Consider the following 16,086-nt stretch of genomic DNA (forward strand, 5'->3'; position numbering starts at 1 on the left):
AGTGAGAAGATAAAAGATTATAAAAAGATGGTTGAGTCCTCTTTAACAAGCTATTTCTGGATGGATGGATGGATGGATGGATGGATGGATGGATGGGCAGATGGATAGGTGGGTGGATGGATATGTGAGTGAGTGAATAGATGGATGGGTAGATGAGTGGGTGGGAGGCTGGATGAATGGTAGGTGGGTAGATATGTGGGTGGAGAGGTGGGTGGGTGAATGGGCAGATAGATGGATGGGAGGTGGATGGTGGGTGGGTGGATAGATGCAGGAATGGGTGGGTGGACACTATATTGCACAAATAAGGTAAATTAAGGGCTTGCTTGTTGTCAGAGGGGCTGAGGAGAGTGCACTTCTGATGTCTGCTCTGCTTGGGAAATATCTAAAAGCCTAAGCCACCACAAAGAGAGGAAAGCGACTGTGTGGCATGTTTTCCCTGTTCTCATATTTTATGTTTTATGTGGTATGAATTATGTAACAATTGTTACCCCGTTTAGACTGGCTTTGTAGAATGCTGTATCCAAGTGAAATATTTGAAAGCAAACTTCTGTATTGATTATCCATTGATTTTACTCTTTCAGATCATAAGGCAAATGGGTTTTCTGCATCAAAAGACCACCGTCAAGAAGTCACAGTAATAGAGTTCCAAGGTATAGTATCCTACAGGTTTAAATGCACTGATCTGTTTGCATACCTCATGACAATGTTATATGCATGATGCTGTCTAGTTTTTAGATCTTCTGCCCACTCCTCTCTGTCTCTCTGTCTCTGTCTGTCTGTCTGTCTGTCTGTCTGTCTCTGTCTGTCTGTCTCTCTCTCTCTCTCTCTCTCTCTCTCTCTCTCTCTCTCTCTCTCTCTTTGTGTGTGTGTGTTTGGTGTCAGTTTTATCTTTTATCTCATGTGGATTCCAGAGACCAAACTCAGGACTCCGAGCTTCTGTAGCCAGACTTTTAACTGCTGAGCCATTTTACTGCCTGCTCATACCTTTGTTTTTCTTCTTGTATGGTCTGTTGTGTTCTTTTGATGGTATTTATCTTATACCTGGAGCTTCTCTAGTAGCCACTCTGGCAGCCATGTTATAGCCAGTCAGGTTTTGGTCTGTTCACCTGAAGAGGAACTTTTGGCTTTCAGGCATACTGTCTTCAAAGATTCGCAAGATAAGGGTTGCTTAGATGCTCTGTTAGGTCTCCTCAGCAGTAGGCAGTGTGTGATTAGGTTGGTCAAAGGTAAAAGCCCTTGGCTATTTCAGTTAAGGTCTTTGAGTTGTTATATACTACATAATTAAGCTGAGACAACACACTTTCTTGTGTGGGTCAGTTTCAAAGGAGGAAGGTGGCTAAGAGGAAGTAAACGCCCAAGAGTGATTTGATGTCTGGCGCACTTGCAGGAGGGTAAGCAGAGCTGGGCAGTGTGCCAGACAGGAGGCTGGAAAAGCAATGAGTGTGACCTCCAGAGTCAAAGAAAGTGAAGCTCCGACTTCTTCTAGCTTTCCCAGAGGCGCTTCCCCCAGGTCTAGTCAGGTCCAGTCAGCCGCAGGCCGTACCTGGCTGGGTTTGAATATCCCTATTAAAATGTCAAAATGGCACCCTTTGTTCTTACACAACTTTTGAAACACTGAGGCAGAATTAAGACAACTTTACCAACTGACATCTTAAAATGTAAACACTTCAGTGGTACTCTGTATCTCCAGGACATTCGTGAAGCCACCACCCCTCTCTAGACTCAGAACGCTTCCTCCACTCCAAAGTGACGTCCTGTGCCTCCTTGGCATTACTTTTTAAAGATGTGCTTTATTTTTTAACATAGAAAGATCCTTCCATAATTTATTGCCATCAAAAGTTAATCTCAGGGATGCAGTTACTATGCCCAATGAGAAATTGCTTTATGGCAAGGCCGGTGCTTATCATGTACAAAGCTCTGGGCTTGATGCCTGTGCGCACAGACAGACAGACAGACAGACAGACAGACAGACAATCTGACTCCAGGGTAACTGCTTACTGTTTTCTTCCTTTGTTTCTGTTCTTTTACTTAGAGCACTCTTTCACTCAATTTTATCTGTCCCTTGCTTATTCCAACTTGGCTTTCCATTAAGCAAAAATCAATTTCCAGTTTCTTTCTTTCTCTTATTTATTTATTTATTTATTTATTTATTTATTTATTTATTTATTTTTGTTTTGTTTTTTTTGAGACAGTGTTTCTCTGTATAGCCCTGGCTGTCCTGGAACTCACTTTGTAGACCAGGCTGGCCTCGAACTCAGAAATCTGCCTGCCACCATGACCAGCTGCAATTTCCAGTTTCTTACATATTTTTGTTTAGGGGTATTTTTTTTTAAAAGCAATCTTAAAGTCTGTGACATTTTGTGATTTGTACATGTGGAACAAATTTCATTCAGGTCCCCCCCCCCCAACATGGTTCTCTGATGTCAAAAGATTGTGAATTAATCCCTGTTCCTTAGGACTGCTGGTCTGTCTCTCTTCCCATGGGGCGGCCAAAAGCAGATTAAGCTGGAAATTGGGACAGCACTGCCAGGCTTGCCCATCTCATGAGCAGTTCTCCACAGCATCTGAACCCGAAAGCTATTAGTCAGCGTTTAATGTCTTTTACAATATCTAATTTCTTAAGCAATAATTATTTTTTCGATGAAGATTAGACAGATGTTTTGACAACATAATCCACTTTAGGAGAAAATGTTTGCACCTTTTTGTGCATTAAGTGTGTCTTGTGTGAAAAAATATGATTTATGTCAAAACTGTTTGTTTTACTATCAGAAACAGAGGTGAAATTTTAGTTCAGGTTTGGGCAATGTAGGTATAAGACGTGGTGGTACTGTGTATGGACTTCTATCATATGGAGGCAAGCATACAGTTAAACCTAATTTCCCCATGGATGAGAACAACAAAGACCCTTCATAGAGCATGTGCGGTATGCAAGATATAATGTACATCAAACAATATACATGTTTGCAACAATATGCATATTTATATATATATATATATATATATATATATATATATACACACACACACACACACACACACACACATATATATATATATATATATATATATATAATTGTGACATGACTCATTAGTTTATCATTTCAGTGATATAAGTATGATGGCCACATCATCTTTGGCCTTTTATGTGACAAAGGTCTAACTTGATGGCCTGTGCTGAGAGCTACCATGTCCACAACCCAGAAGCCGGATGTGGAAAATTCTGCTAGCTGTGAGCTTTGAATTTTGTTGAAGTCAAGAGGGAAAGTTGGCCTCTAGGTTCTTTATCCTGGGAGGTGAGCTTCATGGTTCAGGTGCTTAAACTGTCTGTATTAATATTGAATGTCAAGGTGCTGAGGACTTGGGCCCTCGGTCTTGACCCTTCTCTTATGCAGAACGCTTTTCTCAGAGACTGTTAGGACTAAGTTCCCTGCTTTCTAAAGCTTTGGTCTGACCTTGCCTCCTGAAAGAGGCCATCTTTGATTTGTACACTGTGTCCTTGTCCCTGAGATTCTTCTTCTTCCCTGATGCTGCTTTCATCTCCTTCAGTCTTCTGGCGGACTTGTTGCTTGTTAGCCTGACTTTCTCTGCTAGGTCGTCAGATACCAAATGGCAAAGGATTCCTACTCTACTCACTGATCATAGCTCAAGAACAATGTTGGCCACGCAATATTACTGAGCATATTTTGGACAACTGGATAGATCACTTCTTCACATTATATATGCTCAGTGAGAAGGAGACTAAAGTGTCAAATCAGTAGGTAGGGAGAAAAAAAGGGTCCCATTTTCTACTAGGATTTTCTCAGTTTTTTCCACGAAACAGTGAGGGGAGAGTTAGGAAAAACTCACCAAAAGCTATGGTATTTGTGTATATGTGTGTTTGGTTAAATATCCAAGATAATGTGGCATGGTGTAAAATTATCTCTTAAGATATAGGAGTAAGTCACAGAGAAATAGTGAAAACGAATGTGGGTGTGTGTGTAATTGTTGGAAAACTCAACAAAAATACGGGAAGGAAACCTATCTAAAACGCAAGCCTCCGGAAGTCACCACCCTTGCTCCTTAATCAACAGAACAGAACTGTTTCCTCAGACAGGTCCCTTAGCACACATTTGTCTTTGTAGCTGGTTGTAAACACCTCTGAAAATGATCACTCTGTGGTGCGGAAGCTTAAAGCTTCCAGCATCCTAAAAAAAGCTCCTGGCTCTGTTTTTTCCTTGCCTTTCTTTTCCCCAGCCAGTCTCCTACTACCTTTCATTTTATTTCTGTCAGTAGAAGGACAATAGAAAATGTACACACACAGCAAAGGCTGCACATAACAACAGTGACCCTTACCTGTCATACAGCCATCACTACTGTGTTAAACATTTTGAACATAAGCCTATAGATATTTTTGTCCGTGACTGTGCATATCAAATTGGGACTGTTAAAAAATAGCATTAAATGTTCTTAAACATCAAAATCAGACATAGAGAAACAATTTTAACATAATTTTTCTTTCAGTGAAAGATCCTTTGGGGTTGTTTGCTTGTTTTGTTTTAGGTCAAACCCCAAGCCTTAGGGGTTAAAAAAATACTCAGAAATATGAAGTTGACACTCCAAGGAGCCTGGTTGAAACATACTTCTAAATTATTTATAACTGGACTTTCTGCTTGGCAGCTTGGAGTAGCATTGAGACCAGTGTTGGTCTACTGTCTCCTAGTCATCTTGTTTGGACAGTCAGAAAGGGTGACTCCCTCAGAGGTTTCAGGGATTCTTAAATGATGCAAGTGTCATAAATTCACTGTAATAAAAGTGACCTTTGCCACTGGAGTCAAATTGATGAGAAGATTAATCTTTTAATAGTTTATCTAGGTTGAGGCAAAGTTATAGGCAGTCATTTTGCAGTAAGAGCCTACAATATAAATTATAGCCGCATATTAATATATTCATAGAGCGAGTCACAAGGGAGCTGAGGAGAATGTAACCTGTGAGGAGCGTCTGTCCATTTTCCCGGCATAGCCTCGAATGAAATAAGTGTCTTTCTCAGGTGCAAATGCAAAGCTCTCTCCCTAGACCTTTATTTATTTATTTATTTATTCATTCATTTATTTATTTATTTGGTTTTGTTCAAGACAGGTATTCTCTGTGTAGCCTTGGCTATCCTGGAACTAGCTCTATAGTCCAGGCTACTCTCTCTCTCTTTTTTTAATGTTTAATTTCTTATTAAACAATAAATATTTAATTTTTTTGTAATTGATTGGAGTAAGAAAAACTTTCTAGAACTCACCCTCCTGTGACCAGGCCTGATCTCCCACAGCATGACTTTCACATATACTACTGGTGTCTGCTTAGACCCCGCTCTTGACGCCCATCGATTTTTGCCTAGAATGATCTTATCTTACCTGCATCTCCCAGCAAACTGTAGACTTGTCAGATGCTGGAATTTGGAATAACAGGTAAATAATTAACTAGGCTGCTGTTTGTAAAGCACAAACAGTGTTTAGACATGTATGTTTTGCATATGTTGCTACTTTTGAGGACTCACAATTCTGTGAACTGCTATCCTATTCCAATGGTGAGGACTCAGATTCCACAGCTAGAGAAAGTAGAATTGTGCCACATAATTATCACGGAGAAGAGCCGTCATGCTCCCAATTCGTCTTTGGGTTAAATCAACATGACCCCTACAGACATGATGTACTTATGCATGTGTTTGTTTGTCTGGGTAGAAATGAGTGGATGAATGGAAATGAAAAAAAAATAATAATTTAGAGATGTTTTAGTGGGTTTTCTTAGTTAAATAAGGTGCAAACTCATAGGAACCATTAAAAAAAAACAAACAAACTATTCTTTCCTGTTGTTCCTAGAGGCTATTTTGGCTTGTAAAACCCCAAAGAAGACTACCTCCTCCAGACTGGAGTGGAAGAAGGTGGGACAGGGGGTCTCCTTGGTCTACTACCAACAGGCTCTCCAAGGTAAGAACGTGTAGGCTGGAGGAGGCCAGAGTGAGACGACACCAGGCACAGCCCAGATCCTTTAACTCAGAAATGGGGACAGGACAGGACAGGACTGATTACTAAAAACGTGTTTCTGCAAGTGTGAGATGAAGTGAGTAGTGACTGAGACTAAAATACCAGAGTGATGAACACTAGACAGAGCGAAAAAGGTGAGGTCCCCTGAGCCCTGGGACCATTGCTCGCTTAACACAAAAGGCGATCATTCTGCTGTTCTAGTAAATGAAACTGTTGATAGAAGGGGAAAAAGAAAAAGGCTGATCTGAGTTTGGTCCAGGCATGATGGTGCATGCCTTTAATCTCAGCATGCTACTGACAAAAGCAGGAGGATGCTCTCTGTGAGTTTAAGGCCAGCGTAGTCTACATTAGCAGGACAGCCAGGACTATAAAGAGAGACTCTGTCTCAAAACAAACAAACAAAATGAACAAGCAAACAAACAAAAAAAGAACAAAAGGTATGAGATTGGGATGTACTGTTTTTGCTCAGCAATGCCAGCCTTGCCCTGTTTTCCCACTTCTCTGTAGAAAGCAAGCCTACCACTGAGTAACCTGGACTGTGTGTGAACTAATAGTTACAGTGAAGGTTAGAGAGTTAGACCATTAGCTAAAATAAGTGTTAGCAAGTACTTTTCACTTTTTGCACATGTCTTTCACTCTCTACTCTTCCTGCTGATTATATAATTTATTAATTAAAACATGATAGTGGGGGATGAACTATGGCATTAGTTTGTTTATTGGTAACTTTCCTGTCGCTGGGACAAAATGCTATGGCAAAAGCAACTTAAAGAAGAAAGCATTTATTTTGGCTCACAGTTCCAGAGGGGTAGAGTCCATCATAGCCGTGAAGGCAGGGCAGCCAGAGCAGAAAGCTTGCTGATCACATTTTTTTTTGGTTTTTCGAGACAGGGTTTCTCTGTGTAGCCCTGGCTGTCCTGGCACTCACTTTGTAAACAAGGCTGGCCTTGAACTCCGACTGCCTCCAACTGCCTCTGCCTCCCGGGTGCTAGGATTAAAGGCCTGCGCCACCACGCCCGGTGCTGATCACATTTTTATCTGTACGCAGAAAGTAGAGATGTACAAAAGGCAGTGGGTGAAGCCATAATCCTTCAGGGCTCATGCCCAGGGATGCATTTCCTCTAGCAAGGCTCCACCTCCTATCTGTTTGATAACCTCCTAAGTCACAGGGCCAAGCATTCAAAGCCATGAGCCTATGAGGGACATTTCTCATTCAAATTATCATATCCACTGAAGGCCACATGCCTGTCTACAGTGCCAGTCACTCCACAGGTAGAGGAAGCCAGAGCTCTATGAGTTCAAGGCCAAGCTGGTTTACATAATGAGTCCTAGGATGCTCAACACTTTATGGTGAAACTCTGTATCCAAAAATCAAATAAATAAAACATGTCACCGGATTCTATTCCATTGAGATAGGACTGTATGTTTCAAATGGCTAACAGTGAAGGGGTTTTCACTTTAGGGTTCTGCAGCTATCAATTCAGGCACCTGCATATAACACAAAACCCCATTGTATTTTATTTTTTATTACATGCATCTATTTTGGGGGATGGGGAAATGTGTGCCGTAGGCTAACTAGCAGGAGTTGGCTCTCCTTCCTCCACGTGAAACTCAGGGATGAAGCTCAGCTTCCTGGGCTCGGCAACAAGCACTCTTACCCACTAAGCCATCACCAGTCCACAAGGGCTAACTCTAATTCAGTGTTTGTTAGTGTCAAAGTCAAATCAAGATAACATTTGTTTGTTTGTTTGTTTGTTTGTTTGTTTGTTTTTAAAGATCTTTGCCACTTAACCTTTTCTTCTCTGGTATCATTTGAATATATATTACATTTATATATATTTATATTACATTTATATATAAATATATAACATATACTGTTCTGGCCAGTTGAATCAAGGTCTTCATTTGTTGATGGCAAGGCAGGCAATTGGTGGAGTATTTTTTTAAAGCAAACATGGTGCCAGGTGTGGTGGCACACACCTTTAATCCCAGCACTTAGGAGGCAGAGGTAGTAATCTCTGAGTTCAAGACCAACCTGGTCTACTTAGAGAGCCCCAGGATAGCCAGGGCTACAGAGTGAGACCCTGTCTCAGAGAGAGAGAGACAGAGAGAGAAACAGAGAGATGGAGACAAAGACACTGAGGGAAAGATGTTTTAAAATGTCCTACAAAAATATATAAAATGAACATGTAAGTTCAAAGTTTAAAATTAAGTTGTTTTTTTTTTTTTAACCAGGAAAACAAATGCTTTAGTTTTAAACAAAATGACTCGAGGAGGATACTACATAGAAAGTTGCTTGATTATTTCTAATGTTATTGTCTTTTGTTCCCCCCCCCCCCCACAAAAGGTGACTTTAAAGACCGTGCTGAGATGATAGATTTCAATATACGAATCAAAAATGTTACAAGAAGTGATGCTGGAGAGTATCGCTGTGAAGTCAGCGCTCCGACTGAGCAAGGCCAGAACCTGCAGGAAGATAAAGTCATGCTAGAAGTACTAGGTACAGCACACACATATGTAACGGCTGCCAGCTGTCCCGTCCTCGTCCCCCAGCCCCGCGGAAAGATTTTGGCTTTGTTTGTTTTTCAGCAGCCTGGATGGTATTACATAAGTTTCCTGTCTCTCCTCTCCCTTTCATCTTCAGTCTAACAGAGGCATACTGGATCCTTTTTGTACTTTGAATTACTAGACACTTCCTTCGGTAATTAGCCAGCGTGAACCCTGAATTTTAAAAGTCCATGCTAGGGTCTGGAAAAATGGGCCAGCAGTGGTTAAGAGCATTTGATGCTCCTGCAGATGACCCAGTTTGTCCCAAGGTCATTTCCCAGCATCTACATGGTGGTTCAGAAACTTCTGTCACTCCAGGTCCTGAAGATCTTCTACCCTCTTCTTCTGACTTCCATTCGCATTCCATGCATTCGGGGCATATACATACATTCAGGTAAAACATTCATACACATTAAATATACATAAATAAATCATTAAAGCCACCATGTTGTGTGGTCATATCCACATTTCTATATTACCGAGAATGGATTTGAAATCTTAATTATATCTTCCAGATTTCTTCATAGTACTTTATAAATATAATCTTATATAAAATATATAAATATAATTTTAAGTACTGAGAGACCATGCATGTATACTGAAGATGGGAATGTTGTGGGACTGCCAGGATTCTGCCTACCATCTTCAGTCCTGAATTTTCAAGGAGATTATTAATAGTTATCTACGGTCTTACTTAGGGTTTTCTTGCTGTGAAGAGACATCACGGTCATCCAACTCTTTGTAAGGGAAAGCATCTAATTGGGGCTGGCTTATAGGTTCAGAGGTTCAGTCCATTTATCATCATGTTGGGAAGCATGACAGCATCCAGGCAGACATGGTACTGGAAAAGGAGCCAAGAGTTCTACATCTTAATCCACAGGGAGTAGAAGGAAACTATGTGTCATACTGGGTGACCTCAAAACCCACCCCCACAGTGACACACTTCCTCCAACAAGGCCACACCTACTCCAACAAGGCCACAACTCTTAATAATGCCACTTTCTATGGGACAAACATTCAAGCACAGAGTCTGTGGAGATCATTCCTATTCAAACCACCACACCCACTACATTCTATTTTAGTTCAAGTCTCTAAGACCCAATTTCCCCAATGAGACCCTTCTTTTTTCCTTTATTTAAAAAGTACTATATAATATAATATGATAAGATAAAAGACCCCACTTCTTAAAGTCTCCACAACCTCTTCGAAAACATCAAGAGCTGGAGACCAAGTGTTCAGACACATGAGTCCATGAGTCACTCCATATTCAGATCTTATTGTTCTGCTCCTGAGTTCCAAACACTCACGGATATTTAATAAGGGAAATCCATTAAGTCTAACTTCAAAAGTCACTAGTCTCATGGTTCACACCCTGTTCTAAAGTCTGAAGTCTTAAATTGTTCAAGGCAATCGCTTAACTGTCAACCCTTATGTAATAAAATTTAAAAATAATGCAGTCTTCAGAATAAACATTCCTATTCCAAAAGAGACTAGTGGGGCCTAGAAAGGAAAGGCTGGACTGAAGCAAGGCCAAGACAAGGAAAAGAACCAAACTCCTCAGCCCCATGTCTACTCCCCGGAGCTCCTGCTGGTGTCTTCTGGGATCAGTGACTTTGGACAGCCCCATCCTGGGGCACATGTGGCTTCTCCTTGGGGATAGCTCTGTTTGGTGCCTGAATGGTTTTTCAGTGAGAGCCTTTTACAGTTTTAATATCCCAGGGTTTCACTACAACTCGGGCTTTGCCTTCACGGCTTCACACACTACTCACACAGCCATTCCATGCACAGAATCGGACAGGCTACGCGGATATTGCAGCAGCTCTCTGGGATGCTGGCATTGTTGCCAAGAACTGTATCCTGCCCCAGATGTGTCCTGACTTTCTTGGACCACAGATCCTTGTGTGCCTTTGCTACTGAACTCAGGAAAAACTCTTCCCTTGATGCCCGTTTAACGACTGATATCTATGACACTGTGTTTTCAGGAACACCCCTTCCACTTGGATTTGAATTGTTACAGTATGGAGCTCTTCTTGATAAATGGGTTTCCCCTCAAGGCACCCCTTCTTCCTTCAGGGTGCCAGTGTGTTTAACAATTACAACTGCTTTGTCTGAACCCCCTTTGGCCTCCCTGCCTGCAGACTTTAAATGTCTCTGTGCACCTCTGTTGCTAACCTTCACTTTCACATCTTTCCACCTTTCCCTTGTAAATCTGACAAGAATTGCTGGGGTTACCATGGTTACCATGCACAACTTGCACGCTAGGCTGTCTTGACATTTCCTCTGCCAAACAACTTGGTCCACCACTTTAAAGCTCAGTCTCACTCCAGTTTTCAGGACACTGGCAGAAAAGAAGCCAGATTTGTTGTCAATTTGTCATATTAATGCACTCTACTCTAATTTCTGATATAAGTCAAGTCCTTGACAAACCCCCCCCCCCCAAGTCTTAAAAAAGCACAATCTTCCGTTGCCACACTTCCAAACAGGAGTTTGGAATGACCATTATGACCCATTAAAGCTCTGTTTATAGCATTATTGCACTTTACAGCTCCAAACTCTATTACAATCCTGCAAATCAGTTCCTAAGGCATATGAGCCATGCGGTCAGGGACCACTACAATGGTTCCCGTTCCTGGTGCTAATTTTTGTTATTAGTCACTTTCCTGATTTCTGTGACCACCTGCATAATAAGGAGCAACTTAAGGAAGGCTCATGTTTTGAGTAGATATAAGTCCAGCATGGTGGGGAAACCGTGGAGATGGGACCAGCTCCTCTGTGGAAGTGGGAACATGAGGCTACTTGCTCACATCTTGGCAGACCAAGAAGCAGAGAGGGGCCAGAAGCAGGACTAGCCTATAAACATTCAGGGGAGTCTTCAGTGACACACTTCCTCACAAGTGTCCTAGAACCTCCCCCAAACACCAGCAGCAGCTGCGGGCCAGGTGTTCAAACACATGAGCTACCCCATGGAGGATATTCATACTCACACCGTAACATTCTACTTTATGAAGTGAAGAGACTCAGAAAAAAGACATGACTGGCCCCCTCAATCCATGGCTTTTGAAGTTCAAGTGTTCTGATAACTACTGGGTAGTAGATGAGAATAAGGGGAGCAAATGGAGCATAGATCAGATATAAAAATGGCCATATCACTTTAACCTATATTCCTTTGGCCAAAGTAATGTATATAACCTACCTGGGAGCAAGAAGGGTGAAAATATGGTATATTGCGGGCTCAAGAAAAAAAGAAAAGACATACAGTGGCCCCATCTGTTTCTCAGTCGTCCACTCAATACAGGCTATTGGAGCCCATGTTCAGCTAATGAATAGTCTGCATCGTTTGGCTTCCATTGTCCAGTGGCTCCTGCTGTTCCTGCCTGTGAAGTGCCCACTTCTGTTATGACTGGAAGTGTGGTGGAGCTACGATGCCAGGATAAAGAAGGAAACCCAGCTCCGGAGTACATCTGGTTTAAAGATGGCACAAGTTTGCTAGGGAATCCAAAAGGCGGCACACACAACAACAGCTCGTACACAATGAACACGAAGTCTGGAATTCTGGTAAGGTCGTTTCAGGCATTAAACTTCTGTCTGTCATCGTGAGAAAAAAGGTTATTAGATCCTTAAATTATACATAATAGGTCAAGCTCATTGCTTACTAAGTGGAGGGGGGTGGTAGCGGTGGTAGCAGGCAAGAGGATGGTACATGTGCTAAGACATGATGGAACAGACTACTTACTGTGGGAAGTGGGAAGATGGGGTCGGAAAACCAGGGAGCCAAGCAGACAGGGCATGACCAGCAACTCAGGGCAGGTCAACTCTTTTTCATGATGGATCAGGAAGCACTCTATAGCTACCTCCCTCTATGTCCTGGAAAATCAACCAACCTCAATCTCAATGTTAACCACACAGGAAATGCACCAAAAACTCAGTGGGAGATGCCTGAGCCTCAGGGCTAACTGTGTGGAAACAGTGACCATAGGAAAACCACGTTAGGGTGTCTTCGCCATTAAACTTTCTGCTGGCGCCAGATCCTTCAGTGTAGTCTCTGCGACTTACCTCTCTGTTGTTACCTCATCTGTAAATTTAGCCCAGATTATCCAATTGTTCCCTTTCCTAGAGAAACCGATACAGCAGCTCCTTAAATAAGCTGTTCGAGCTTCATGACTATTTTTACTTTTCCATCTGTGATTTTTTTTTTCAGAGTAGAGGAAGGATCATTTCATTTGAAACCTTTTGCTAACAATTGCGATAATATTGCGTTGGGCTTTAAATATTTTTGTTCCCAGCAATGCAAAATCACGACCACAAGTGTTATGGAAAAAAAAAAAAAACCCTTATAGGTAAGGTAATACTAACGAGTCTTAGGAATTTGGAAACAGAGGTTGGTCATTTCCATTTATTCTTTCTCCTGGTGCAGTATCAGCAGAAGTCACATCCTCCGGTCCTCAAGAAAGCACGCTGCCTCTGTAGCTAAGTGAAAGAAGGAGTGGCGGGCACTGCCCTCAGAATCAGGTCATGTGCTAGCGTTCGCAGTCTTCAGGAGCAGTCAGCAGGTCCGAGCCATTTTACACTGTGAAATTGGGCACTAAACCTGCCTTCGCACACTGCTATATTTACTCTTCAGATTTATTTTTTTCTGAGTGGGTGATAAAAGCCTTGAGGCAGGTCTGAAGTGCTGGATGCTCTCTCCTCAGGGAGTCAGCCCTTGGGGTATGGGGTAAAACACCTTATGCCCAAGGGCAGCTTAAACTGGAGCGAGCTCTTCCTTCTTTTGTCAGTTCCCTCCCTGTTCTTCTTTCCCACCAGAAACGCTCCAAGGGTATAAAACTGCTGGTACAAATGATAAAGTCTATCCCACCAAATTCCTACCTTTCATTATATGGCAGGGAGAAGTAGTGAGGGTTGAACTTTTGTTGTTGGGTTTTTGATTTTTTGTTTGAGACAGGATTGCTCCGTGTAGCCCGGGCTGTTCTCAAACTCATGGAGATGCGCCTGCCTTGGTGTCCCGGGTGATGGGATTAAAGGGGGTGCCACCACCACCCAGGACGGTTAAACTTTTCAGAATTTTCAAGGACTCTGGACTTGCTGTAATTTATAATCCTAAAAACATCAGTTGTGGTTTCGTGGGCTGGGAGCTACTTACTTCCTGGCCGTAGCCCTGACTCTGGGGAGAAAGTGCTGTGGTTTGCTCCTGCAGTGACCTCACTGTGTCTGAGGAAGTACACTCGCCCTTTCACTTCGGAGGTCTTCTTTTATGAATGGCATTTCCCAGAAATTAGAGATGCTGAGGGGCCACATATACCTGTGATGCTGGCTATGTGAAGACATTAGAGTGGGCATCAATGGTTTGAGACCAGCCTGGGCGGCATAGTGGGATACTGTTGAAGGCACCAGGAGGAGTGGAGAAGAGAGAAACAGACTTCCTCAGATATGCCTGTCTTTCTCTGCCAAATTAAACAGGCTACTACAGACATTGCAGGTTTTGGTAGATACCTCAATTCACAAGAGAAATATAAATTTCTGGGTCATTACAGAAGGACAGATCCCCTTGTTGACAAACTTCCATATTAGGAGCCTCCTCATAGACTGACAGCCTAAGGGCCGGTTTATTTTTCCTCGTATACATAGCAATTCAACATGATTTCCAAGATGGACAGTGGAGAGTATTACTGCGAAGCCCGGAACTCTGTCGGACACCGCAGGTGCCCTGGGAAGCGAATGCAAGTAGGTAAGCCTGGGGGCTTGAGAAGGACGTGTGTGTGGACAGAGTATGGAAGAGCTGATAGGTAAGGGAGCAAGGGGACAGACACGCTGGAAGAAATGTTTAAAATGAGCTTAATATTAAAACAACAACAACAACAACAACAAAAAACAAAAAACAAAACCAACCCAACACTGTTGCTTTCTGTCTGTCTTCTAATCATGGCAAGACAATTTAGCATATATATATGTTTTTCATTTATCAAATATGCTTTTCTAAGCAATCTGTCTTGCAAATCACTGTTAAGTGTGCTATAGTATGGACTGCTGGGGTCCCACGTAAACTGCTCCCACCGACTTGATACATGCAGCAGAGACTCTTTCTTTCTGGAGTCACACTACAATAACACAGCAGCACTATACGTGTGCCGTGAGCACTATGTGAGTGTTAGCCACCTGGGTCACTGTCAGTAAGTCATGGATGAGGGCTGAGTCAAGGCCCTGACACACTGAGCTTATACTAATTGCAGGCTGGGTTTTCCAAAAGACACACGGAATAGTTTTCAAGCTAGACTGTCCAAAATGTAACTACAATATATTGTATTTCACAAAATGACTTTTGGAATTAAGAGAGTGAGAGTGTTAATCTTTTCTAGGAAATATGAGTTTCAGAGCATACCCCCTCCCACCCACAACAATAAGGATCAAACCAAAGGCTTGATCCCTAGCTGTCAAAGGCAGGTTTCAGGGCTGGAACTCAGGTGTCCAGGCTAGATGGCCAGCACCTTTACGCACTGTGCCATCTTGCCGGTCCTAACATTTAAGATTTTGTAAAAGCTTGGTTCTCTGAATATTTCCAATCCATTTGAGCCATGAATTGAAATTAACTAGGTAAGTAGGCTTCAGAAGCACACAGTTGTCATTGGCATAGCTACCAAGGAGAGTTTTTATGACTGTTGGATTTAACAATAGCATCTGTCCGTCTCCTTAACAAGAATCCACACATGCTTTATTTTACATTCCAGATGTTCTCAACATAAGCGGCATCATAGCAACGGTTGTGGTGGTGGCCTTCGTGATTTCTGTATGTGGCCTTGGCACATGCTATGCTCAGAGGAAAGGCTACTTTTCAAGTAAGTTAAATTCGTCCTTCTCAGATACATGATAGTCTCTATGTTCTTCTGAATAGCGAGGTTTCTTTTCAAGGTACTGTTTCTCCCATGAAGTTCTACCACCAACTCTGGAGAGAGTGTTTTTATGGCTGCTGTGCTACAACGTTCACAATGATGTGCATATGCGCTGTGATACACCTCGGCAACCATATAACACGTCCTTTTTGTGAAATTCTGGAACTCTATGGAATGTGTGAGCGTCATCCTGAGAGCGTAGCAGCACAAAGACATTCAGTGTAGACAAATGTTTATAGTGCAGTAACATATGGTATGAGGTCCTTATATTTTATGTTAGAAATTATGCCTTTCAGGAAAGGCATTAATTTCTTATTTTATAAAAATAATAATGAATTTATAAATATAATTATAATTATAAAAACACAATGAATTTATAATTTCATTAAAATAAGCCATCAGTGAAATGTTTTGGTATAGAACTGTGTAATATCTAATTTAATACAAGGATAAAGAAAACTGCTAGGCACAGCTAGAAACCTCGTTGGGTGTGTTGGTATATCCCCGTGGTCCTAGCACAGAGTCGTAAGAATAGTAAGTTCGGGCTATATAGTGAGATCCTGTTTCAAAACCATTGCAAAACAAAACCAATGAGCATACACAGGCCCTACGGAATTAGAGCTGCTTCCAGGCAAGGCTTTTCGTGC

The 16,086-nt window shown here is 42.0% G+C and overlaps 1 protein-coding gene across 2 annotated transcripts in view; it reads left to right on the forward strand.

Annotated features, from left to right (window-relative positions):
• Jam2 (junction adhesion molecule 2) overlaps positions 1-16,086 on the forward strand; it is a 52,258-nt gene that overhangs the window by 26,866 nt on the left and 9,306 nt on the right. For both annotated transcript variants that reach the window (NM_023844.5, XM_006523075.4), the window contains exons 2-7: positions 582-650; positions 5,847-5,954; positions 8,356-8,508; positions 11,911-12,110; positions 14,181-14,280; positions 15,278-15,385. In NM_023844.5, coding sequence (NP_076333.3) covers positions 582-650; positions 5,847-5,954; positions 8,356-8,508; positions 11,911-12,110; positions 14,181-14,280; positions 15,278-15,385 — 738 coding nt within the window. The remainder of the gene's footprint in view (positions 1-581; positions 651-5,846; positions 5,955-8,355; positions 8,509-11,910; positions 12,111-14,180; positions 14,281-15,277; positions 15,386-16,086) is intronic.

This window comes from Mus musculus, chromosome 16 (genome assembly GCF_000001635.26).
Source record: "Mus musculus strain C57BL/6J chromosome 16, GRCm38.p6 C57BL/6J".
NCBI classification, from domain to species: domain Eukaryota; kingdom Metazoa; phylum Chordata; class Mammalia; order Rodentia; family Muridae; genus Mus; species Mus musculus.